Source organism: Equus caballus, chromosome 6 (genome assembly GCF_041296265.1).
Source record: "Equus caballus isolate H_3958 breed thoroughbred chromosome 6, TB-T2T, whole genome shotgun sequence".
Lineage (NCBI taxonomy): Eukaryota > Metazoa > Chordata > Mammalia > Perissodactyla > Equidae > Equus > Equus caballus.
This window is the reverse complement of record NC_091689.1, coordinates 48,301,466-48,328,562: the sequence shown is the minus strand read 5'-3', so window position 1 is coordinate 48,328,562 and position 27,097 is coordinate 48,301,466. Positions and strand designations below refer to the sequence as shown.

General features: G+C 44.8%; 2 protein-coding genes across 3 annotated transcripts; one reads left to right on the top strand and one right to left on the bottom strand.

Annotated features, from left to right (window-relative positions):
- Positions 1 to 934: 934 nt before the first annotated feature.
- On the bottom strand, positions 935 to 9,129 carry LOC138924719 (uncharacterized). The gene is made up of 3 exons (XM_070270339.1): positions 9,082 to 9,129; positions 7,302 to 8,464; positions 935 to 4,080 (listed from the first exon to the last, which is right to left on the bottom strand). The coding sequence occupies exons 1-2, from the start codon at positions 9,127 to 9,129 to the stop codon at positions 7,316 to 7,318; spliced, it is 1,197 nt and encodes a 398-aa protein (XP_070126440.1). The 3' UTR covers positions 935 to 4,080; positions 7,302 to 7,315.
- Positions 8,447 to 26,865, top strand: FOXJ2 (forkhead box J2). Of its 2 annotated transcripts, none has more exons than XM_001498727.5 (11): positions 8,447 to 8,684; positions 14,546 to 14,892; positions 16,100 to 16,174; positions 17,261 to 17,329; positions 17,514 to 17,654; positions 18,388 to 18,586; positions 20,522 to 20,923; positions 21,343 to 21,444; positions 22,024 to 22,233; positions 23,137 to 23,235; positions 24,149 to 26,865. In XM_001498727.5, the coding sequence occupies exons 2-11, from the start codon at positions 14,560 to 14,562 to the stop codon at positions 24,235 to 24,237; spliced, it is 1,719 nt and encodes a 572-aa protein (XP_001498777.1). In that variant the 5' UTR covers positions 8,447 to 8,684; positions 14,546 to 14,559; the 3' UTR covers positions 24,238 to 26,865. The 2 variants fall into 2 exon arrangements, with proteins under 2 accessions (XP_001498777.1, XP_070127065.1); XM_070270964.1 differs by lacking the exon at positions 8,447 to 8,684 and adding an exon at positions 11,574 to 11,595.
- Positions 26,866 to 27,097: the final 232 nt, after the last annotated feature.

The following is a 27,097-nucleotide window of genomic DNA, read 5'->3' as shown; positions in this document are numbered from 1 at the left end:
GAAGTTAAACGTATCCAGTTGTGAGGGCTGGCCCCGTGGCCAAGTGGTTAAGTTCTCGCACTCTGCTTGGGGAGCCCAGGGTTCTCCAGTTCAGATCCTGGGCACGGACCTAGTACCACTCATCAGGCCATGGTGTGGCAGTGTCAAACACAGAGAAACTAGAATAACCTACAACTAAGATATACAGCTATGTACTGGGGCTTTGGGGAGGAAAAAAAAAAAGCAGCAGCTTGGCAACAGATGTTAGCTTAGGGCCAGTCTACTACAAAAAAAAAAAATGTATCCAGTTCTTCAATTCTGAGAGTATAACCTTCCCACCTTTTTGGTGTTAAAAATGTTCATTTTATGAAATGATGGTTATGGTAGACGATAGTTCGTAATGTCTTTATGTGACAACGTAAAAAGTTCTCTGCTCCCCCTTGTGTCTCTATTTGTTTATAAAACGAAAAAAAGTCTAAAATAGATTTTTGCTTCATTCTTGTGCTGCTTTTAGCTCTGAATCCTTTCATTCTACTTATTACCAAGGACATTTTTTAAATGTAGATACATATACACTTGTGATGGATATGGCTGACCCACATTCTGTCTTGTTTTTATATTTTCTCCTGTACTGCATGAGGCTGGAAACCAAAAACTATTTCCCAGATTTTCTTGCATCTAAGATTCTAGTTGTGAATTTTGATCTATCCATAATTTGCACACCCAAGAGCCTTGAAAAGTAGAAGTGAGGCAGAGGCCGTTTGCTGGCTGCTGTGGCTGTTGCTGCCAGCGTGGTCATGAGATGGGTTTTTCTTCAGCAGTGTTCCAGCATCCATTCACTAGCTTCATGACCACTGAAGGTTGCTGAAGCAGTGTTAGCAACAGTAGCTTCCTGATTCCTGGATCACAGCTAGGCCCCTGTGTTCTTGAACTCAACAGTTTCAGCAATATACTCTTTTTTTTTTTTTTAAAGATTTTTATTTTTCCTTTTTCTCCCCAAAGTCCCCTGGTACACAGTTGTATATTTTTTTTAGTTGTGGGTCCTTCTAGTTGTGGCATGTGGGATGCTGCCTCAGCATGGCCTGATGAGCAGTGCCATGTCCACGCCCAGGATCAGAACCTGTGAAACCCTGGGCTGCTGAAGTGGAGCGTACAAACTTAACCACTCAGCCACGGGGCCGGCCCCAGCAATACACTCTTGATTCCTCATCTTTCTGAAGCTTCCCTGGTGGATGACTTTAGTAATCTCATTCTTGGAGCCATTTCTGGAATACAGCATAGACCCTGCTCCTTATGTCCTGCCAATGATTTCGTAAGCACTATGTCCCTGTAATGAGGCCTTTTCTGCTTAAAATAAAGTGGATTCTGTTTACTGCAACCAACCCTGACAGATAGAATATCTGACTGAACAACAGTAAGTGCATTGTCCCCTGGATGTCTCTACCAGCCCCTCCTATACCCCGGCTTTCCCTTTTTCTCTTTCCCTAACTGCCAAATGCAGTATAACCTGGAGCTTTCATCCTTGTTTTTTTGAGGCCATGTAGCTGTTTCTTGGGTCTCAGGAGAGGAAAGAAACTCATGATCACCGTTTCACAAGGGGGCACGTTAGAGAGAGGGGTCAGCTAGGCTAGGAAGTTGAGGATTTTTCTAAGGCCCAAGATTTTATCTGACTCAGTGCCTCCTGTTCTCACCAATCAAGATGCCACTGGTTTATCTTTACATGCTGCAGGGCTTGGATCTGCAGTTAAGAACAATGACGGGTTTTTTTCTTCCTTAGACTTGCTGGTGGGCTCTAGGTCCCCTCAGAGACAATTTCTGCTTTGGTTTATTGGCCATCATCAAAGGGAAAGTGACAATGCTATAAGTATATGAATTATTAACCTAAAAACAATTTTGTATGTTATAATTCATATAACATTAGGAACAAAATGTATTTTTCTCTCATGGACACAATTCTTAAAAATTTTCTTAGTATTTCCCTCCCCTCCCACTGCCCTTTGGCTTTTAAAGGCCTCAGGGTGTTAAGGAGAAAATGGTAACATTTTCACAAGTAGGTAGCTTCCCAGGTGGGTTTGGGAAGCAGAGCTATCTCTCAATTATGGCTGGATTAACCCAGGTGCTAAGTGAGTGTGAAACAGTTCTCCAGGATCATAAAATTGGCAAACATACCTTTAAAAACATATTCTAAAGCCCTGGCATCTTTAGAATTTGTCCAGCATACTTCATAAAAGTCTTCTCATTCTGGTTTAGTTCAGTTTGATTCAGATCACCTACGACGTATCTGACACTGCCAGGCGCGGGAGAAACAAGGATGAATAAAATACACTCCCTACCCAAGAAGGTTTGTGTGTGTGATTAACGCCCTCCTTTCAGACACATGTTCAGAGTTCTCTTCGCCTCCACCCACCCTCTCTATTTCACGAATGGTTTCTTTAGGAACCCCCCTGCTTGGATACCGTGATCCACGTTCAGTCCTTATCTTTCCATACGAGAACCTCAGTTTCCCTAGCCTCCCCTAAAGGCAGGGTTAAACCCCATGCTTTTCCTTTCCCCTGTCTCATTTCTTCTTTTAGGTAACCTAAGTAGGTGGGAAATCTGGGACCAAAGGCTCATAAGAATACAATTATCATGTATATTCCAGAAAGCCAGGGCGCACGCTGACCTCGTTGAGTAAACGGGAAACCATCCATCCCATGCAGGAAATGACTTGTTTGAGGGCAAGAAAAGTGCCGCGGATTTTCCTTTTTCCTTCAGTTCCCTTCTAAACTCATTTCCGGGTTGCAGTCAAGGCGGTCCTTCACTACAATAACTGAGTCTGGATGGCTCTTCCCAGTCCCGCCCTAGACAACGTCCCTGCAAGAAAGGCCAATAGGCCCTTCCCTTTAGTGAATATTTGTATACCTTGTTTTACGTCATTGCAAATCTCAACCAATCAGTAGTTGGGGTAGGAGGTACGAAAATAATCTTCACTTCCTCCCCAAATAGCCACCCCTCGCTTGCGTCATCCTGATAGATTACTTATGGAGCCAATCAACAAGCAGCCTTGGGCCCAGCCTACCTTAAACCCAGTCAATTAAAATGAAGACGAGGAATTGGGGCGGAGAATGGAAAACTTGCCCCCTCTTTTGGAAATGGTTTGAAGAGGAGTGCCCGGACCTCAGGAACTTACAAATTTCGACTAATGATCACCGCATGCTACATATCTCAAAAGCCTCAGTTCCATCCCCTTTCGACCACACCCCAAGATGAGCCACACCCCTCAAATCCCCCCCTTCCCCCCCCATTTCAGTAGAACATATCCCCACCGTGAATCCTCCGGAAAAGAACCAAACCCTAATGGCCTGTGCTTTACATGCTCCTCCCCGTGCCGGTAGAGTAGGGGGAAGGAGAGACCCTGCAGCCTCTGGCGCCAATCTTTCCATTCAGTTCGTCTCTCCTCCCTTCCCCACGTTCCCGGGTCGGGGCTGACACGGGAGTGGGAGGAGCTGAGTGCTTGCTCAGCTAGGGGAGAGGCTAAAGCTTCTTAAGGTGGCACAGAAATGTTGGGTGTCTGGGCCTCAAAACAACTGGATGATGACGTCCTCCTGCCTCCCAACCTCGCTTCCCACAGTTTCTCATCTGTCCCCCAGCCTTAGTTCTAGTCTTATTTTTTAGGGAGAATAAACAGGATAGGTAGAGGATATAAAATTAAAATAATAAAACAAAATAATGTTATGTAAAGGAAATACAAACCTTGGAGAGAACTTTTCCTTTATGAATCTCTTCTACTTTTATCCCGAGATTGCCTTTTAAAGTAGCAGCTAGAATTTTTCTGATGTGCAAATGTGAGCTCAAATTTTGTCTGATAAGTATTTCTAAGTGACTCGTTTGTACGTTTGTTATTCTCTCCCCTCTAGATCTGACGGCAGTCACTAGTCGGTTACCTCCCACTCCTTTTTCCGCGGGTCCCCTGAAGCTGGAAGAGTGGAGGTGGTATATTTCGCAGCCTGGCAGTCTTGGCTCTCGTTCAGTCTTCTCATTTGTGAAATGAGGATAATAATACCTACCTTAGGTTTCGTGTGAGTACCAAAAGACACTGTGTAAATGAAAACACGTTGTAATCTGAAAGGTATAAACAAACGTTAGATAATATTATAAATACAAAGCATGTAGTAACAGTAATTATTTACCCAGTCCTCACTGTGTTCTAGCACTTTTTAAATAGTATTTTAAAAAAACTATTTTTTAAAATTTCAAACACATACAAAAGTAGAGAGAATAGTATCTAAAAGAAAAAAACAATCCATGTTATAATAGTAACACTTGGTCAGTCTTTTATCATCTATATCTCTCTCCTCCATCACTTGATTATTTTGAAGCAAATCTCAGGCATTTCATGATTAAATACTTCAGTATCCATCTTTAAAAGATAAAATTCTTAAAAAATAATAATTCTATGAATACATCTAAAATATAACAATAATTCCTTGCTATCACCAAAGTCAGGATTGAAATTTCACCATTTGCTTCATGATATTTTTTCCAGCTGTTTTCTTCAAATCAGGATCCCCCGAAAGGTTCACATATTGCATTTGATGGATATGTCTCTTGATCCATATATTGCATTTGGTTAATACGTCATTTAAGCCTCTTTCAATCTCTGGGGTCCCTTCCCTCCTGCGCTGACTTCAATGCATTAGTGTACCTGCATGAAGCCACACAGTCCCCACACAACACCGTGAAGGAGGTACTATTATCATCCCCATTGTACTGATGAGGAAACTAAGTAATAGAGCAGTTAAATGACTTAAATTCTTTGTTATTGAGTACCAAAGCTGAGATTTGAATACATGAATCTTATCTACTATACTACCTTTCATATAACACAGGTCTTTAATAAATGCTTCCAAAATGTGTATTAGTCACCAATATTATGAAGAAGCATTTTGCTCAAGGTAGACTAACACTTGTGAAGAAAAACATAATATGTTCTAGTACAGAGAAGGGTGGATCCTTACACTTTGATTCCGAGTATGTCTAAGTGACTATATGTTTATTCTGCTCCATATCATCCTCCTTAATAGAAAGTGAGGGAGAATGACAGCAAGAGCTTTCCCCTGTCTTAGGGCAAAAACCAAACAAAACCAGGTTTACCAGGTTTTTTTTTTTTAATATTAAAAATTACACAAGCCAAAACCATACAATCACTAATTATAGATATAGTAGAAAATGAGATAAATTAAAATAATCTTTATGTTCACATCTTTGGTGTATACCCATCTATGTCCGTGAGTGTGTCTGTGTATGTATATACACAGATACATATATACATACACATACGTATCTATTTTACTATATGATTATATTACACAAACTTTTTAAACATGATTTATCACTGCAGTATATTCAGATATATGAAAAAAATTGATTCTTTAAAATAATACACGCCTATTTAAAAATATCTAAATGGTAAAGAAGATATAAAAGAAAACCAACTCCTCACTAATTCTGCCTTCCGGAGTTAAATACAATTACTCTTTTTTTTTTTAAAGATTGGCACCTGAGCTAACATCTGTTGCCAATCTTCTTTTTTTTTTCTTTTTCTCCGCAAAGCCCCCCAGTACCTGGCTGTATATTCTAGTTGTAGGTCCTTCTGATTATGCTATATGGGATGCCACCTCAGCATGGCCTGATGAGCGGTGCTAGGTCCATGCCCAGGATCCAAACCAGTGAGACCCTGGGCCGCTGAAGTGGAGCAGGCGAACTTAACCACTCAGCGTGGACAGGCACCACAATTACTCTTTTAAAAGCTAAATAGTATTTTACTATATAGATGCACCATAGTTTATTTAACACCTACTCTATTACGGATATTTAAGCTTTTCTAATTTTCTACCATTACAAATAATGCTGCAACGAATATCTTGTATATATCAAATAATTTCTTGAGCTTTTAATTTTTCTAGATTTCTAGGAAAAGAGAGTCTAATCCTTCCCTAGCTTTTCCATTTTTAGTACTTCTACCTCTCGACCCTTTCCCCTCAAATTCCATATACATGTCAAAAAGGGTTGGAAAAAGAAACATTACAAAACATCTAACGCAAGGCAAGAGACATCTGATGAGAAATTATCTGTGTATGAGAGACTGAGTTAATGTTTCAAAGAGGGGAAAAAATATACAGCTTTAAACCTGGACATTGGAAGGGTGGGGAGGAAGAAAAGGCTCAGGTGGGCTTCGCTTCTTTTAAGGTTAAGACGACTTTTAACTCTGACAGCTTGGGACAACAGAATAGAAGTTAAGAGCCAGGTCTTTGGAATCATGTGGATCTATTAGTTTAAGTCCTGACTTTGCTATTTATTAATCATGTGAACTCAGACATACTCAGTATCTCTAACTCATAGTTTTCTCATCTGTAAAACAGGTATAACAATAGTGCCTTATGGGATTGCTAGAAGAATTAAATGTGATAGCACATGCAGAGTGCTTAGCTCAATAAATGCCTGGCACACTGTAAATACAATGTAATTATATGTATAGTATAATTTAAATAAAATACAGTATCACATATTTAGCCAGAAGACAAAAAGACTTTATTATCTAAATGTGAAATGCAGTCATCAAGCTGTAATCTTTGAGTATGCAGTCTTTTTTTGAGCAATTCAAATATTTATGGATAATATTTTTGCTTTCATATTATTTTATGTAATAGTAGAGTAGATTGAGAAAAGTTCAATAGGTCACAGGATATATATATAAGAATTTGCAGAGGAATAATACAACTCCAGGAGGAAGAGTGGAGGTGTTCTCTCCTGTAGCATTTTGTCTCTGGGTGGGGATTATTCTGGAAGGGGCAGAGAATGAGAACATTCTATACTCTGTGACCAGGATAAGATATGTTATAGGATTGTCGGGGGAACTGAACAGTAGTCATACTTTGTATCCTTTGTATACTATATAGTTTAAAAAGCATTTTCACATAAATTATCTCATTTAATCTTTGCAACAGCCTTATAGGGTAGGCAAGGCGAGTGTCAAGGTCCCCTCTTCGCTGACCAAGATTCCACTGAACTAGGGCCTTGCACAAGTTTTTATACATCTAGATTTTCTGATATTTAGTCCAGAGGTTTCTCCATTACACGTTCATTTATCCCTGGATACATTCACTCATTCAATAAGCATTTGTTGAACTCCAGGATATCAGGGTAACATTAACTTCGCCCCAACCCCGTAAGTCTTTGTAAACTATCTCAGGGGAGAGAAGCCCATGGAAGGCATTCCTAAGCAAACCGGAGATGTTCATCTGTACATAGAATACGACAGAATAAAAAAAAGGGCGGTGTACCAGAATTAGAGTGTTCAGCTGGAACCGACAGTGTTTGGTGCGAACGAGGGACTCTCCCGACAGACAGCAGGGGGCTGGCATCTCGGTGGATGGCACGCCGCAAGGAGCGCAGCGGCCCGGGGGCGGCGGCGCGCGTCCCCGTCTCCCCGGAGCGGCCGCTCCTCCTTAACCCGCGCCGGGAGGCGGCGGCGGCGGCGGCCCGGCGGGCGGGGGAGGGGGAGGGGCGCGGAGCGCGGCGCGGAGGCCGGGGAGGAGCCGGGGCCTGCAGCGGAGCCGAGCCGAGCCCGAGCCCGAGCCGAGCCCTGACACTGGCCGTCCGCCTTCTGGCTCCCCGGGAGCCCGGACTGGCCGGAGCCCGAGAGGTGGCAGCGCGGGGAGCCCCACGCGCCGAAGGGAGCGGCCCGGACGGGACGGGACTCGAGGAGGCGCTGCCGCCACAGTAGCCAGTGACGGGCGTCGGGAGCCGCGGCCTCCCGGACCCTGCTGCCCAGGCCAGCCCGGGAGAGCGGGGAGTACGAACCCCCACCCTCGGGGGCACCCCAGGAGCGGAGGCGGGAGCGGGGACGGGCGCAACCTCTCTCCCTGGTGGAGAGAAGACCCTTACCACCCAGGGGAGGGAAAGAAGAGACCCCTCGAGGGGACGAGTCTCTCCATCCCAGAGGCGAGGAAAATCCCCATACTGGCCCGGGAATAGCCCTCCAGAAGTAGAAAGGGGTGATCCTGACGAGAGGAAGCCGACAGAGAGAGACCGCCCCGCCGTGCCTCCGCCCTGCAACACACACTCGCAGCTCTTCAGGACTTTTGAGGCAAAGAGAGGAGGGACATGCGTATGGAGTAGGCACCCTGCATCCTATCCAGTACTCACAGGGAGGGGAGTCCTCACGTTCAGAAGCAGAGGGCACTCCAGGGAAAGAAGAGGAATCGGCTCGCAGCCTTTCTGGAGAGGGGAGGAACTTCCCCCTCAACTTCCTTGTACCTAGACAGTGGAACAGGGCAGAGCCCCTCCGCTCGGACCTCCAGCAGACAGAAAGAGCCCTCCACTCCCGAAAGATCCAGTTGGGGGGGGAGGGGGACTCCCCCGAGGGGGAGGAGACAACTCCTGGTTGGGAGAGGCTCCTCCCCTCCTCCCCAGGGTAACAGGCAGGGTGTGGGGGGTGTGCCACCTACCCCAGGTAGGACCTCCTTCTCCTCCTCCCCCTCCTCCCTCCGCTCCTTATCCTCGGGGGACTCAGTTCCCCTCCCCAGCTTGGGAGGCTCAGCCAAGTACAGGAAGAGCCACTGAGGATGAGACTCTTCAGCTGCCTTTGAAGAGGGGCGTCCCTCCAACCCCAAACTCCAGTACCAGGTGGTTCCCTCCCTTTGCTGGAGGAACCTTGGAGACAGGTTAGTGCCTTCTTTCATCTCTCTGTCATCTTTAGGCGCTAGTGGGTGTAGGGGGCTGGGATGGGGGCTCTCGGGCTTCATTCCTGGAGAAGGTAGAGTAATAACTCAGAGAATCCTCTGGGAAATGTGTTCTGAGGAAGCTCCTGGATTTGAACCCACATCTAGCTGCAGAGGCTCTGAGAAATGGATTTCTTCGTGTTTCGGGACTAAAGGGATGGGATTCATTTGAGGTCCCTAGGAAAGTGTGTGTTTTCATGCTGACGGCAAAGGGATATCAGAAAACGCCTGCATTTTCAGAACTCCATCCATACTGTGTAGTAGTGGTGGACACATCCCAACCACACTCCCATACCACCCTCTATCCTTGGGCCTCTTCACCCTGAGAGAAGGCCCTCACTGAAGTGATGGTGGCCTTTCGTGGCCTGGCCTTGTCTGGGGCTTCCATTGGTATTATGTTTTCTTACCTGTAACCCCAGCTCAGCTTAATGTCCAGCAGAGATCTCTACCCTCTGTGGTTATTGCCCCCTTGACAGAAAAGCAGTACGTCCCCACTCACGGTGCTGCAGACACCAAGAGGCCTCTTCTCGTGACGTTCCCCTTCCTGGCTTGAAGTATGCCTCTGCCAATAAAATCCAAAGGGAAAATGGGAATCCCACATGTCCTGAGGCAAGAAGAAAGGGTGTAAGGGAATGCCACCTCCTGGGTTGAAGTTCTTCCCTGATGCTGGCCCTGTACCACTGCCCCAGTGCCCTACATGACTCCTGTCCTTCGCTGACAGTTCCTCAGGAAAAAGCAGATCTTAGATAGGAAGAGAGGAGTGTTGCTGCTCAGCTCCTTCCAGTCTTCCGTCTAAATAACTTGACCACCAGGGAGACTTGACCTCGGAGCGGTTTCCTTTTAGAAAAGCACCTAATAGTCTCATCCTCTGCCTCCCTGTTTCTTGTTCTGTTCTGGGTCTCTGGAACCTCGTATTTAAGTTTTCTTTCATAACGTAGGAGCAGGAATCATCAAAGTCCAGAATCTTCAGAAAAAGCAGGAAAAACGTGCCAGGAAATCCTTCTAGCTGAGCCCGGGCTGTGTGTTTAGGAGCTCTCTGCCTTTCAACCTGGGCTCAGTAGCTGGGTACCTGCCTTCCTACCTTGCCAGAAGGAAATACCTTATCTTCTGTAAGGGGTATTATACCCCACAGCAAGACCACGTGGGAGGCTTCATCTTACTTGAAATTTTATGTTTCCTCCTTCTCTGTCTGGCTCATGGATGGGCTACCTAAGTCCCTAAGTACATCCACTTGGTCCTGGAGGCTACCTGTTAGTAGTAGTAGATGAGACAGGGCTGTGATCCAGGTTTGTGTGGCTGTGCTTTGCAACGATGTGCGTGTTTCTTAATTCAGGTGAATGGCTCTGTCTCTGTTTTGAGTAGGTATGTGTGTGGAGACAGGTACATGTGTACTTCCAGACTAAGCTTTCAGTGGCCTAGAATTCTGTATTTCTGGTAGGCCTCTGACAACAGGTGCCCCCACGCAAGGACCTGGAAAGGGTGCTGGTAAGGATGCCCAACTGAGAGGAAAGGCTTGGCCTCCCCTGGCCAGGGGGAGCCCTCGTGAGTGGCTGCATGAAAGTCATCCCACACAGCAGGGCAGCCCAGTCTCAGGCTGGGAGCATTGCTTCTAGGACTAATAAGAGAGCCTCATTTCTTATATCTCTGGTCTCAAAGGAATCAGGATCCTTGGCTCCTAACTCTAGAACTTCCTCCCCTACTTTTTGGAAAGAGACAGCTCTGGTGTAACAGCAGCCTATTTCTTACAAAGTACTTTACCAGATGCTGGAATGCAACTTGTTGAATGGCTCGGAGGGAACTGTGTCACCACACCTCCAGGTGTACCACCGCCACACGGTCTAACTGGCTCTGCTTGGACTGAGTTTCCCTAATTCTCCCTGCCTCTGTGAAATCAGTTAGAAGCAGATGGCTTTTGGGTTGGATTAACTGTGATTTAGAGAGCGCTATTTTCCAGATCATGTCTTATGACTAGCCGTAGTCCCCCCTGAGAAAGAAGAGATGCTATTCTCCCATTCCTTCCTCCTTGGAGTTTACTCTGTCCTGACATTGGTCAGTACTGGGGTGACACTGTCCCCAAAGAAGACGTTTGAGATTCTGACATCCTGAAAACTATTGCAAGCTCACTGCAGACTTTGCAGTGTAAACCATTGCAGGCTTGCTGCTTCCAGCCTTACCTCTATGGTCTGTCAGTTTTCTAATTTTTAATTTCTAATACTTTCTTTTTCCTATTAAAAATAATATCTACACTTACATAACACTAAGTGCTTTAAAGATAGTAACTCAAGATAAATCCTTACAAAACCCCTATGTAGGTACAGTTATCACCTCCATTTTATAGATGAAGAAACTACAACACAGAGAGGTTAAGTAACTTTCCTGAAGTTGCACAGCCGGTAGGTAAGGGATCCAGAATTGAAACCCAGGAGCCTGACTGGTAATTAGTAATGTGGTTAAGTTAGTCACTGCTCTCTTAGTTTTGGCATTATATACAGAGCAGTAAGTTATCACTCATTAATACTTGACTTTAGCACCGCACAGAGAACAATTACTGGCCTTTCAGATAAAATGGGAAGAAAACTGTGCCTGTTGTTTTGGATCTTACACTTCTCATCCAGGATCAGTCTTCCACTCCAACAGAATGTCTTTCTGTTTTTCTCTGCCTTTCTCCCAGTACTGTAGTCTTCATTAGACCTCCTGTGGATGTGATGGAGCCTGCCCTTTGGCTGCCTTTCCCAGTTTCTTTGGGTATTTCCTTTCAGTCTTCCAGCATGCAAAGAAGAATGTGGCCTGACTCAGATTCTGCCCAAGCCCAGTGGCACGAGGCCCACCTGGAGAGAGAGGTCTGGGTAACTAGGTTGGTTTGACTGAGAAATGGAAGTACCTCTTGTTTGCCTTTCTAATAATAGCCCTGAACATTAGCCTCGTGCCATTATTTTGGGGAGTGTGGAATGTGCGGCAGCCACAAACTCATTAAGCTTCATTCACTTCCCTCCAGGGAGGAAGCTTCAGCAGTGTTTATGACTTCATCCCTTTGTTTGAAGAGGGAAACTGAGGCATCAAGACTTCAGGGAGCAAGGGGTAGTTAGGGACATTTAGTGAGTCAGTGTCAAGGTTGGGAGTAGAACCAAGGAACCTCAGTCTTTGGGGTTCCACACACTGGGCTGCCCTTCAAGAATGGGGAAGTGGCGGGGGTGAGGAAGTGGGATGGGTTAAGGGAGAATGGTGCTGAAAAATCAGAAGGCTTTTTCTCTGCGAGCTTCTTGTAGCTGGGAAGACTGGAATATATTTTGAGTGCTGTGGCAGTATGCGGAGGGCTGACTGGGAGGGTGCTGGAGAAAGGTTAAATTTAACCTCAGTGTCCTAACCTGGTGCTGGGGTAAGGATAGAGGAGGGCATAGAACCACTAGCAAAAGGCTGAGAGTGCTTCCCTTTCTGGAATTCACAGTGATTGGCACATGCCAAATGGGTTCTGCTAACCGCTTTAAATCTACTCTCGTGCCCCTGTCCAGTGTTGAGAGCGTTTCAGATGAAATATCCACTGAAGGCTTCTGTGTTCTTAAGATGAGATTTCCCAGGGATCATTAGCAGGAGATAATAGGGAATAGGGTAAAATTTCTTTACAGACCTCCCCTTTTAGGAAGGACCTAGGAGAACCCTGGTCATTGAGAACCTGCTCCATGTTGTGTCACTGTCCAGTTGGGATAACCCAGCTACAGGACCAGATTACTGCCCAAAGTGCTCTGCTTTGCCCCAGAGGCTGTGGCATGTGGATTTAGTAAAGTGCTAGGAGGTCTGAGGCTTTCTGGGATGATTAAACGTCCCTGTTAGTTTCCAAGTTTCCCTGATTTTAGAGCAAAATGGTGGTCATGGGATGAAAAGGAGGGTGGTAGGGAGAGGAGCTAAGGATAAAGGGGGAAACCCCTTCATGATTCTACTGATGCTATTTATAAACAGTTTTTTTTTCCTTTCTCTTGTCAAACAATTCTTGGGTTGCAATTGGGTCTCCTGCTGCCCAGGCCCCTGAGGCACTAAGGTGTTTCCTTCAGCCCTGTGGAGTGGGCGTGTTGCTGGTGAGGACCACAAGGCAGGGTAGTTGCAGGTACACGCAAAGATTGTGTGGGTGGGGACCTTGGGAGAGGGAGGTGAGTGAGAATGCTGACCCTTAGGAGTAAGTGTCAAGGAGTGGAGAGTCGCTAACTGGTAGAGTGAGCTGGTAGCCTGCAAGAGGTGTTGGAGTCAGGAGAGAGGGCTAGGCAGTCATATCAGGGACTGAGCTTTTAATTGCAAAGTGTGTGGACTTGTATGTAGTTGTATGTATATGCTTGTGCATATTATCTGGGTGTGGATTTAGCAATTACATACATAATGCATTTCTGCCCAGGATTCTGAACCCTGGGCATGCTAGCCCTGGCTGCTCAAGAGAAATGCCCTGGTGGGTCAGTCAGCAGGGATATGAGGAAGAAATACTAGCTGGAATCTGGTGGCAGTACAGGCACAAACCTGTTAGGCTGCGAGTACTTAGGAGGTTGCTGGCATCAGCTGTGGTGGAGTGCCAAATGGCCACCAAGTGGTTCCTGTCAGCCTTTCTAGACCCTGCAATACAGATATCACCCATCATTTTTCACCTTCCCCCACCAAGACGTCACTCTAGCTACTCCTCTCTGCCAGCAAGAGCGCCCAGGCTGTGTGGGTGGCAGCAGGGCATGCAGACAGCAGGCGTGGGCGGTTTGGCAGCGCCAGGAGTTTGCATGGAGGTGCAGCGAGTGTGCGTGCCTGGCTGGGAAGGAAGGAGAGAGGAGGAGGGCGGGAGAAAGGGAGCCAGCTCTTAGCCCCAGAGTGGCTATTTTTAGCCAGGCTATCTGATTGTTACCGGTGTGCACACAGCTGGGTGTCTCCCTGGCTCAGCGAAGCCCAGCGGGCTGAGAGGTGGGAGGTCCTTGCTGATGACTTCTTCCTGGTGTTGGTGTCTGTGGGCGGGAGCTTGCAGGGGGTAGCTTTAAAGGTGTGAGGGCAGCTGTCCTTAGGATCTGTTACCTGTGTCTGTGACTTGTGCTCTGTTGGTAATGTATGCTGTGTATCTAATTATGATCTCTGGGTATGTGGGCCACTGTTGATGTGTCTGTCTTGCTTCTGTCCTTTGTTGATTGTCGTATTGTAATTTATGCTTGGGATATATCCAGTATGCCTCACGTGCACATGTATGTGAGATAAAAAGACAAATGCTCAAACATATCTAATAGGAAACATCTTGAAAAGTGTTGGTGTGTGCTTCACTTGTGTATATTTATGTTTTCTCAGACTATTTTTCTTTATATGTTCACTCGTGCTATCTATCCGTGGATGTCGTATGTAAATATAATAGGCATCACATAATTGGAGAATAGACTTTGGCCACTTTACCCTGCTAACTAAATATTTTTTTGAAAAATTACTTCTACGTAGCTTAAAAATATTACGTTGTAGGGCTTTTAAGTAAGGAGAATTGAGAGAATAGCTCAATTTGGTGGGTGGTTTCATCTTTCTTAGTCCTGCATGAAAGGAGAGGCTTCTGGGCCATGTTCTGCGTTAAGATGTAGGATAAGTACCAGTCTGTCATCTGGTAGATGGTTGGTGATATGTTCGTTTGTGGCTCTGGGAACAGCTGGTTGAGGACTGTCCCCTGAGAGGAGTCTCCTATGGGAACATAGTGGGAATAAACGCTACTTCCCTTAAAGCTCTAGGATTTGAGTATTACTTTCCACCAGTAACCAGAGGTAACACTCACCTATTCAATTTTCCTCTCCCCTTTGTCCTTTTCTCTGCAGAACCCAGAAGTACCATGGCTTCTGACCTAGAGAGTAGCCTCACCTCCATAGACTGGCTCCCCCAGCTGACCCTCCGAGCTACCATTGAGAAGCTTGGGAGTGCCTCCCAGGCTGGGCCTCCAGGGGGCAGCCGCAAGTGTCCACCAGGCTCACCCACCGATCCTAATGCCACCCTGAGCAAAGATGAGGCAGCAGTCCACCAGGATGGCAAACCACGATACAGCTATGCCACCCTCATCACCTACGCCATCAACTCCTCTCCAGCCAAGAAGATGACCCTCAGTGAGATCTACCGCTGGATCTGTGATAACTTCCCCTATTACAAGAATGCTGGCATTGGTTGGAAGGTGGGACGGCTTCTATAACCTGGGGTTATTTTTAGCCTTCGACAATATTTTTCTCTACTTTTGCTTCTTCTGTAACCTGATTCACTTCACTCTGACCTGTCAGAGATGTATGAACTTAAAATCTCATATCTCCCATCCCTTACTTTTTTCAGAGTTGAACGACTTTCATAAGGTTTATCAGGGGAACTCCTGTGAAATCAAACCACTAAGTATACTTATGAGCATGGCAGGATGTTGTTACTTATCTCACCCTCTTATCTCTTGACTCTTCAAAAAGGAGATTCATTCATTTCACAAATATTTATTGCCACTCTACTGTGTTCAAGTCACTGTGTAAGGCATAGCATTGCGCCTTCCTACCTAGAGGAAGGACTCTCACCACATTTCCAGAGCCTCACTGTGCACGGTCATCATCTTTTAAAAAATTGTATATCAGGAAAGAAATAATATAATTAGGTCTTTCACCAGCAGCTCATCCACCAAGCAAATAATGAGAGGATAAGTTGTTTGGCTGGAGATAAAGGAAGAAGGGGACTCCTCTTCCAAGCAAAGAAGGAAGGCTGATGTTCTTAGTCTTTTGGAGCAGCCGTTCATCGTGATTCTTACATTCTATAAATCACTGGTTGACATAGAATCCAGATGATGAGCTGGAGACTGTTGAAAGCATTCAGTTTTTCTTTTATAAATTTGTCCCTCCTAGCTACCACAAGCGCAGACCCCACCCAACACATATGCACAACAGTATTTCTTTCCTGCAAATGTGACCATTCCATGGGCTGTTGAAAAAACAAAGGTGAACTGTGCCTTTGTTTCACTCGTGATTTATATAAACAGTTTTAAAACGTTGTTTTTTGACTACAGAGAGAATGAATTAAGGAACTGGGCCGATGTGATTTTGAGGCATTTATATGCCTGTTGTCAGATGGGTGGAAAGATTGAAAGACTATGTAAGCAGCTTTCCAGAAGCACCTGGTAGTTGAGTTTATAGCCATTACCTCTCATCGGTTTAGTTTCTGCATTTTTCTTATTTCGTTGCTCTTGCTCCCTATTGGTAATTTCCTCCCTGAGTAGAGTTAAGAGGTGCTAAGTTTACCCTGATAATTGAACTTTATTGTGTGTTATGTCCTTTTGTGTCTCTCTGTGTCCTCTTGGTAAATTTTCTGCTATGCACAATGCTCAAATCTAATTTGGTTCTCTGCTTCCCCAGAATTCAATTCGGCACAACCTTTCTCTCAACAAGTGTTTCCGGAAGGTGCCCAGACCTCGGGATGACCCTGGGAAGGTGAGATACTGCCATAAGCGTTGAAGGGAGGAGCAGGAAGGAGAGAGAAGTAGTTGACAGCCCAGAGTCCTGCGGCTCTTTTAATTATCCAGAAGAGGAAATCATGTTAATTAGAGAAGCAGCTTTATTTTATCTCAAAGGAAGAGCTTGGTTATCAAGCTTGTGGGCCCCACTAAGGGGTGACTGAGGAGTGAATGAGTGAAAGAGTGACTAATGAGTGACTAAGAAGATTGTGAAATCTTTTTTTTTTTTTTTTGAGGAAGATTAGCCCTTAGCTAACATCTGCTGCCAATCGTCCTCTTTTTGCTGAGGAAGATTGGCCCTGAGTTAACATCCATGCCTATCTTCCTCTACTTTCTATGTGGGATGCCTACCACAGCATGGCTTGTCAAGCGGTGCCACGTCCGCACCCGGGATTCAAACCGTCGAACCCTGGGCTGCCGAAGTAGAACGTGTGCCCTTAATGGCTGCACCACCGGGCCAGCCCCGAAATCTTAATTTTTTAATAGAAATATCTGTGGTAAAGTTGACTTTGATACCTCCTTCTTTGCGTGTAGCACTCTTTCTAGATGTAAAAGGTGGACTTGATAACCTTTGTTATATTCTATATAAAAATTCTGTTAGAAAAATAATTATAAAATATTATAAAAATTATATAAAAATTTTCTGTATAAAAATCTCATGACTTTTATCTTGAAAGGGGAGAAGGGAGAAATCATTGTCTTCACTTGACAGATGTGGGCGCTAAAGTCCAGGAGAGTCTTGCTTCACGTCGCCTGGAAGGGGAGCGTTGTGTATGGGCCTTTCTAGCTCTGTGAACTAAATATCATTGTTGCACCCCTCCAGACCAATCGGGGCCTGTGTTTGCACCCCAGGGGGTGCCTCTGACATACTCTGAGCTTTTAGGACAAATTTACTCCTCAAAAGTAGCCAGTACCCTCAGGATTCTGGGTGAATCCCCAGGTTTTTTTTCCTTAATATAGCTGTTATTTTATGTGAAAATCCTCCCAAATATCTACTTTTCCAAAGGTGGGACTTTTCATATATAATGATTTTGTTCTCTGTGGGGATGGATTCTCCTACTAGGGCTCTTACTGGACAATCGACACTTGCCCTGACATCTCCCGAAAGAGAAGACACCCTCCAGATGATGATGTAAGTCCCCTCCTCATGGCGAGGTGCCATTTCTGAGCCAGCTGCTCCTTCCACATTCTTCCCTGTATTTTCACTCCTTTCTTATATTTGGGGCAAAGGGTGAATACCAACAAAGGTGAAACCATGGGTCTTGGGAGGATGTTTAGCTTCTTCTTATAGGTTTCTATTCTTTCACAATCCTCAGCTATCCCAAGACTCACCAGAACAAGAAGCAAACAAGAGCCCACGGGGAGGCGTTCCAGGGAGTGGAGAAGCCTCGCTGCCTCCCGAGGGGAATCCTCAGATGTCACTTCAGAGCCCCACATCCATCACCAGCTACAGCCAGGTAGGAAGTAGAGGGGGCAGGGCCGTAGGGGTGGAGGGATGGATGGGTGATTGAATAGATTCATATATCTGTCCGTTCAAAATTATGAATTGAGTATCTGTGATATAGTAGGCAGATAAATTGGGAAAGAAGGGGAAAGTAAAAGAGGGAAGCTGAGAGAGAGAGACATAACAGAACTTTGAGAAAGATCAGAAAAATAAAATAGAGAGAAGAGAAGAAGGGGAACCAAAAAGGTTATGAGGAGGGAAAGATGGGCATGGATGTAGCATAGGAAAAAGGCAAGACGCTACATCAACATAGGAACAAATGAGGGGCTGGCCCAGTGGTGCAGCAGTTAAGTTTTCACGTTCCACTTCGGTGGCCCAGGGTTCGTTGGTTCAGATCCTGGGTGCAGACCTGGCACTGCTTGGCAAGCCATGCTGTGGCAGGCATCCCACATATAAAATAAAGGAAGATAGGCACAGATGTTAGCTCAGGGCCAATCTTCCTCAACAAAAAAGAGGAGGATTGTTGGCAGATGTTAGCTCAGGGCTAATTGTCCTCAAAAAAATTTAAAAAAAATTAAAAAACAAAAAGAGGGAGGAAGGAATGAGAAAAGGAGAAAATGGTGCTCCTTCATTGAAAGGTTGGGACAGGATGAAGAGGACAGGCAGGAGAGCTGGGTGACCACTGAAGGATTGTATTTGTCCCTCTTTAGGACATGGATCAAGTCTTTCTTACCTCTTTTTTTCAGGGCACAGGGTCTGTGGATGGTGGAGCAGTGGCAGCAGGGGCTCCAGGCCGAGAAAGTGCTGAGGGGCCCCCTCCCCTGTATAACACCAACCATGACTTCAAATTCTCCTACTCAGAGATCAATTTTCAGGATCTAAGCTGGTCCTTCCGCAACCTCTACAAATCCATGCTGGAGAAATCCTCTTCCTCCTCTCAGCATGGTAAGTCTGGAGTTAGAATGGGAGCATTGATTTCCTTATATCTTTGAACAGCTGGTGATATTTCTCTTCTCTCCCTTCTTTCTTACTTTTAACACGAGAGGTCAGTCACTGCTCAGGGGAAGCATGTCATGAACCAAAACTGTTTGGAGTCCAGCTCTCCTGGCTTAGTTCTGAAGGACAGCTGTTTCAGAAGCAGGCTGGGTTAGAAGCTTCAGAATGTGGGTTGGAGGAATCCCCCTTCTAGAACTAAGGGCAATCGTGTTATGGCTTCAGGCAAGTCATTTAGAGGATCGCCACTAGGGGACAGCAGTACATAGTTTCTTTTCCCAGAGAATCCCTGCATTTCGTTGTGAGAACAATTTAATTTTATGTTTTAGCATATTTATATTTATCTTAATTTCTATTAGGAAAAATTTCAAACAGATGCAAAAATAGAGAAAATAGAATAATAAATCCTCATGTTTTCATCACCCAACTTTAACAGTTACTAATGTTTTGTTAAGCGTATTTCATTTGCCATCAAGCTTTTTTTTTTAATTGGAGCAATTTAGTGCAATTCCTAGACATGTCATTCTACCTGTAAATACTCTTTCAGTATGCATCTTTAATGACAAAGACTTTTATTTTAGTTATCCATTGCCATTATCACTCCTAACATAATTAATAAAGCTTCCTTACTATCAGTTTATACCTTGTCCGTGCTCAAATTTCCCGAATTATCATGTGAGAATGATTTTAAGTCCTTATTGGCTAGCTCCCTGAGAGGTCCTCAACTTCAGCCCTCTGCAATTCCTGTTTTTTAATTTTTTTGCTTGAAGAACTTAGAAGTAGGGGTGAAGTCAAGACTTCAGGTGAGTCATCAGACCTTGTTCTGTGCAGTGCCCTTGTATGTATAGGCAGCAGAAGATTAATGGAATGATAAAAAGTGGTTAGAGGTCACTTTGTGGAAAATTTATATTAATTGTCATGAATTTCTTCTTTTAAATCCTGAAGGATTCATAGCTAGAGTGGTGTTCTAAGATTGTAGCATTTACTTGAGAAATGAGTCCAACTCAGATGATTGGTTGATTGTAAGTGGGAAACATGGAGGGGCTGTCAGAAACAAAGTGAAAAATTAGGGTGAGCGAGGACAGCAAAGTGTTCACTCAAGTTTAATTGTGGCTGAAAACCAGTAGGCTCAACCTCTAATTCTTCCCTGCGGAATCTGTTTGAGAAAGTCATCCATCTTACTCTCTTCCTCACCCAAGCCTCATTTGTTGGCAGTGAATATAAGAAGCCTGTACGGTAGGAGAGTGTAGACACAATAAGAAGAGGAGAGAGGGCTAGCCCGGTGGCGCAGGGGTTAGTTTCGCACGTTCTGCTTTGGCAGCCCCGGGTTTGCCGGTTCAGATCCCGGGTTCGGACATGGCACTGCTTGGCAAGCCATGCTGTGGTAGGCGTCCCACATATAAAGTAGAGGAAGATGGGTGTGGATGTTAGCTCAGGGCCAGCTTTCCTCAGCAAAAAGAGGAGGATTGGCAGCAGACGTTAGCTCAGGGCTAATCTTCCTCAAAAAAAAAAAAAAAAAAAAGAGGAGAGAATAGCTGTCCAATGGCTTTGTTTTATTTATAATTGACTTTTAAACTTTACCTGTTGTCTGATTACTTTTGAAACTGTGATTCCAGGCCTACACCAAAATCCTTGAAAAAATAGCGTAAAAAAATCTCTTTTTGCTGGAATTTCAGTGGTTGTCACACTATCAAGGCCCTCCCTCTGTCTGTTATACCTGCCAAGGGGAGGGGCGGGGGAGCCAAGGGGATCCTTGCTGTCCCGGGACACACTTACCCTTTGAAGTCTGCGGTTCTGTCTGAGACCTCCCATGTCAACCCAGTAGAAATCATGTTAAGTGAGAAATGCATTGGCCAAGTCACTTGCCTGCTTCCTCCCACCCTGCAGGCTTTTCGTCTCTCCTGGGGGACATGCCTCCCTCTAACAACTACTACATGTACCAGCAACAGCAGCCGCCGCCTCAACAGCAGCAGCCGCAGCCACCGCCACAGCCACCACCCCAACAATCACAGCCACAGCAGCAGCAGGCATCAGCCCAGGGCCCCTCAACTGTAGGGAGTGCTCCTCCGCTGCACACCCCAAGCCCAGATGGTTGTACCCCACCAGGGGGAAAGCAAGCTGGGGCTGAAGGCTATGGGCCTCCCCCTGTGATGGCTATGCATCCACCCCCACTGCAGCATGGAGGCTACCACCCACATCAGCACCATCCCCACTCCCACCCTGCCCAGCAGCCGCCACCACCACAGCAGCAGGCACAAGGCCAAGCTCCTATCAACAGTACTGGCTTTGGTGAGTAAGGAGGGTGCAGGGAGATCCTAGAGGAGGGTGGAATGACCCCCTTGTTCTGACTCTGGCTTGGAGGTGCAATTGATTAGGAAGTTAATAGTGGGTCTTTTAGCCTTGCTCCCCCGTGGGGGCTCATCTGAGCAAACAGAAGTTGCTTCTTAGAGCTCTATAATATAGAATTCTTGGACAAATTGGGATATTTTTACATATTCTGCTTACGAGCTGGGCTGTCTATACCTAAAACATAGGTCGCTTTGCTAGTCCTAAATCTCCAGGGAGGGGGATTCCAGAATTATCTTGATAATGCAATTGACAACCTGTGTAGATGCAAGAATCTTGCATGTAGTCAGTCTGCTGTCAGTTGGCTGCCATCTTATTGGCTTTACTCTATCTTATTACCCACTTGCTCTTCCTCTTTACAGCCTTTCCTCCTGACTGGTGCTCCAATATCGACTCCTTAAAGGAAAGCTTCAAGATGGTGAATCGGCTCAATTGGTCCAGCATTGAGCAGTCACAGTTCTCAGGTTAGTGATCAAAGGATGATGATTGGAGGGAAGTGGGATACCTTGTAAGTGGGGAAACCCAATAGAAACCAAAACCAGAAGGGGGTGGTTAAGTGAAGTTTGAGGATTGAGGATTTCATTATTTCCCCTCCATGTTTCACAAGGTGGATAATATTGATATTATTTTCAAATTAATTTTAATTAATTTTGCCTTAACTCAAGGTGTGACAATGGTTGTCAGAATTATCTTAGCTAATCTGTCTCTGGGAGAGGGAAGGCTCTCAGGAATTCAGAAACCCTAGACCACTATTTTGTAGTTTTGTCACCATTTACTGGCAGTGTGACCATGGCTGATTCATTCAGTCACTTTGAAATTTTGCTTTATTCATCAGTAAGATGGAAATTATAATAAGAATTTAGTAAGGGACAAATAGAATGAGAGTTTTAAAATCTAGAGCTCTAACAGATGGCAATTGTTGTTAGTAACGTGCCTCATCAGTGGTGTTGATTTATGATGTGGTTGGAACAGTGAGATGGGTGGGTCTGGTGGGGGCTGTGGGACCACTGCAAGGTTGGCATTTCTTGCTTCTCTATTTGTAGAATTGATGGAGAGTCTGCGACAGGCAGAGCAGAAGAACTGGAGCCTCGACCAGCATCACATTGCCAATCTGTGTGACTCCCTCAACCACTTCCTTACTCAGACTGGTCACATGCTCCCTCAAGGGGGCTCTCACCGGCCACTAGCCTCTGCCCGCATTGCTGACTCCTGTGCTCTCACCAGTGGCAAACAAGAGCCAGCTATGAACCAAGGTACCAAATAAAGCAAGTTGCCAAGGGGGTGGAGACTGTGCTGAAAAGGGAGAGGGAGGAGAAAGGCAGAAGAGAATTGAGAAAAATCATCGTGGGCACTGATCCAGACTGAGCAGTGGGACTAGTTTGTCTGCCACTTTGACTGAACATCTGTTGTATCAGTAAAGTCCTATACTGAAAAATGCCAGAGAAATAGACCATATGATTCCTTTTTAGACCTTGATTTGGGAGATCAGAATTACTTTAGAAAAGGGGGGAGATGGGCTGGCCTGGTGGCACAGAGGTTAAGTTCGCATGTTCCGCTTTGGTGGCCAGGGGTTTGCCAGGTCAGATCCTGGGTGCAGACCTGCGCACCACTTGTCAAGCCATGCTGTGGCAGGCATCCCACATATAAAGTAGAGGAAGATGGGCATAGATGATAGGTCAGGGCCAGTCTTCCTCCGGTGGAGGGTGTGGTGGGGAAGAGGAAGATTGGCAGCAGATGTTAGCTCAGGGCTAATCTTCCTAAAAAAAACAAAAAGTACAAAAAGGGAGAGAAAGTTCCCACTCCAAATTTGTGTCTCAATAACCCCTACGTGGATCATATTAGGAAAGGCATGATTCTCTAAGTTATATGCTCTTCAAACTGGTGAAATGAGAGAGATTGGATGATCATGTTTCTGTATTTGTTATCGTTTTAATATCTTCGATATTTCACAATGCTAGTATCCAGTCCCTTTTTACCGTAAGTGGTGAGGACCGATAGCTTCTGTAGAAAGCCTTCATGCCTGCAGGAGCTACAGAACAGAGCAGGGAAGGGAGAAGAGACAAGGAGAGGAAGAGTACTTTTCTTCCCTCTCTGTTGGACCCTGCTTCTTTGAGTATAATGATTCCACTCAAGAAACTGTCATCTTGCTTTGGCAGTGAACTCTTATGGGCACCCACAAGCTCCTCACCTCTACCCTGGCCCGTCACCAATGTACCCAATCCCCACCCAGGACTCAGCAGGATACAATCGCCCAGGTAAGAGCTAGACAGTTGGTTTTACCAGGAGTTGAGCACTCTCTACCCTGAAGAGTTTTTTCTCTTCCCTCTGGCTCTGAGCCTACGTTCTCTGCCCTTTTGCCTGCACCAGCCAAGAGGGGAAGAGCCTTCATGATTCCCAAGGCTGGGGGGAGGGCCACCTGCTGGGGGGGTTATGTCATGGGAGACCAAAGAAAACTGATTTACTTTAAAATTAGCTCATGTCTTCAATAATGAAAAGAAGTAAAAACATGAATATAAAGAAAATATAGATATGTGGAACACTTTAGAATCTAGATGGGAGATATACTCAGGCAAATGAAATGAATGTGTTCAACAAACATACCTGCTTTGTGCCCATGTCTGCTTTCCTGTCACCTGACTTCTAGTATCAGGGGTCTGGGACTGAACTAGCTCTGATGGTGGAGGTGGGGATAGAGACCCTAAATTGCTGTAAATAGTATAAATTTAATAGATCCTTCACCTTTAAATACATTTTAGAAGAGTCACTATGATCATCCCGCCTAACCACAAGGGTTTTCAGTTTTTTGGTTGGCGTCTGACTCTTTGTCCATGTGTTCCTTATCCATGTAACACATATGCAAATTTCTGTACTGCTATTTCATAGAATAGTATATTCTGTATGTTTTTTGTCATTATTACATAGTCTTCACAAGCATAATTTTTAATGACTGTGTACTACTATATTGCCATGTGACCTAGTTTACTGTAGTTTATTTCTTGAGACGTCACTTAAATGGTGGCTGGCAACAAAAATAACTCTGGGCTGATAATGACAGTAGTTTCACCAGACCTTCTCATGGTATTATTTGGGGCTAAGCACTGCCCATCCAGTTGGATAGAATGGCTTCCCATCCACTCTCCTTTTAATCTGTTTCTCTCTTCCTGACAGCACACCATATGGTCCCTCGGCCACCGGTTCCACCTCCTGGTGCCAATGAGGAGATCCCTGATGACTTCGACTGGGACTTGATCACTTAGTGTATCACAGAGTGTGGCCATCAGCCCAGGGCTGAGTGGTGAAGTCTGGCAGTGGGGAGAGAAGAGCCCCAGCCCATCCCTTTCCCCTTGCCTGTATATAGATATATATCCTCTTTTTTCTTTCTCTGTCAGAGAAGCCACCGCAAGATGCTGCCGAAGATAACCCCCTCTTTCCTGACTGATTCTTCCTCTTTCTTGTTTTTTCCTAATTCCTTTATTATTATTCTTATTATATTATTATTATTATTATTATTGGTTATATGCTGTCCCCAGTCTCTTGTCCCTACACCATGGACCATGTCCATCTCTTGCTAATTTAAAATCATCTGGCTGGAAGGTGAGGCCATGATAGCTGCAGAGAAAGGTTTCAAACTCTGACTTACCTTTCTCTTTGAGAAATTCAATGCTAATCCTACCTTTTGGCCCTGAATTTTTTTCTATTCCTGTCAGTTCAGTTCAGGAATAGAGAGGCCACATTATCAAGTAGAAGGGATCTAAAACACTGCTTGGCAGCCATGAATTTGCAGGTTTTACTCAATGGTGCTAATTTTGTCCTTTGAGCTCTTCCTTGTCCTTTTATATCTTCGATCCTTACTTCTACCAATCCTCATTCCCCATCAAGGGTAAGAGTGATGGTGGTGGTGCAGGAGGGTGACAATAAAATCCTAGGCCTGGGTTGGGTTGAGTAGAATACTATAGAGGGGTGATGGAATATAAAAGAGTCAGAAATTGGATATATACTCCTACATCAAATAAACTTCCATCGGCTTTTCCTAGCCCATTCTCTATAGGAGATAGGGTTACTCTTAGCCAGAACTCTGCTTCAATGGTAGGGATGAGGACAACTATTCAGCATAGGTTCAGCTTTTTGGAGATGGTACCAATTTAACCATTTTGGCTTTTTAAACATAATTTTCTCTGGAAATTAACTGTGGCTCTTACTTGCATTTACAAATCCTTGAATCCCCTTTTCTCATTCAGCAAATATTATTTTGTCCTCCTTTAATTGTTTGATCAACTCTTCTACCCATCTTATTTTCTTCCCCCATTTTCTGGGATTCTCAAGAAAGAAAAGTAACCCATTATCACTTTTTGTTTCATCATGTCCTAGGACTCTTTTCTACTAATCATACCAGAACCAAATCTCTAATACTGGCGGTAGGAGGATGGGGAAAGGAAAAGGGAGCTGGCATAGACATGGCTAGGGAATATTTCACTTATTTAACTCTGTGGGCAAATGCTTCTCTTGGAATCCAGATCATTGGGGCTGAGGCTTTTGCAATTAGGCTTTTGAGGGTGAAGGAAATTGGTGGAGGGGAGTAAATAATCTAGAGATAAGAGTTCAGTGAGGGCCAAGGAAGACCCTCAGAAAAAGGTCTGGGGATAATTTATCTCCTTTAACAAGGACTGGCCATGATTTATTGCTGCAAAGTACATAGTGTATATTTAGTGTTAATTGTTGAACTTTAGTTATGAGAGGGAAGAACAAGTTTACTTTTGTTTTTATTTCACTGAATGTTCACTTTCTGAAAGCTACAGGACAAAATGTACGGAATGGACAAGCCACTCCCTCTGTGATTTCTGCTTTTTGTTCGTACTCTTTTATTTATCCATGATTTCCAAGAGATCTAGCTTTCTGCTCTCCTGCTTTTTCCCCTCATCCACCCCTTCCTTTCTTTGTAAGGGGGTTATATATGAGAGTTTGTTGAAGAAGTCCAGTGAGGCTGACGTTAAGAAAGGGCGGTTAACTAAAGAGCACTTTATTTCTTTGAAGTTTTTTGTAAGAAATGGGGGTATGAGTGGCTTGAATCCCCCATTGTGTTGGAGGGCAGTTAGTGGGGTTGAAGTATGACATAATATTTCCCATTGGGGAAAGGATAATTTCTCTTAGAGGGTGGTAAAATGCCTTTGCCCTGTGTCCTCTTCCTTATTCCTTCCAATCAGGGTGCCTCCTACACACAACTTCCCATTTGTTCTCCTCGAGATTTCCCCTCTACAAATCATCACTTCTCTTTTCTAAACTCCTTTTCTACTCAGATCCATACAGGATTTGCAAAGGTAGACTAAATCATACATGTAAATGTTCCTTTTTGTAATTCCATGTCTTCTGAAAACTAGTCTCGTTAAGAACCCTGGTGGGAGTCAGAGTAACTGAAGTTTGGGGTTAGAGCTGGAGATTGGCTATCAGACCTTCTGGGATTTTAGCTCCCCTCCACTAAACTCAGCCTTGGTAAACGGCACAGCACAAACCTGACCTTCTTTGGGCCTCAGTTTCCCCTCCCTTCCATGAAATGGAAAGAAAACTACTTTTTCTTGTTGGTCCAGCATTGTTGGACTTGAAGTATAGTCATTGTTGTTGTATTGGGTGATGTGTGCAAAACTGCAGGAGCTCACTGCCTACAAGAGGAAATAGGGAGAAAGTGGAGGAGAGGGACAGAAGGAGCAATTATTTGGTATAGATCCACCCATCCCTGCCTTCCTCTCTTCAACCCCCATGTTTCTGGTTTGGTGAGTCCTTCATACCACCCATGATGCTTTGCATTGGTGCAGGCTGGGAAGGGGGTGTATGGTCTCACAAGTTGTTGTTTTTTGCATGCTTTCTTAATAAAAAAAAAAAAGATGAATGTTTATGGTTTTGTCTTACTGGTACTGGTCTCAAATTTCTTCTGGCCAGGGTAGCAAGGGAGAAATGCAAGAGCATTTGTTTTCAATTGGCCTGTAGCCTCTCCCTGACCCTCTACCACGTGGTGTGATTAGTTGACCCTGAAATTTTTTGTATGATTGATGGGAAAGAATAATTAAAAGCATGCCTTTAACAATCGTTTTTTCAAAACCTATTAAATATAGTGAAATATTTTTG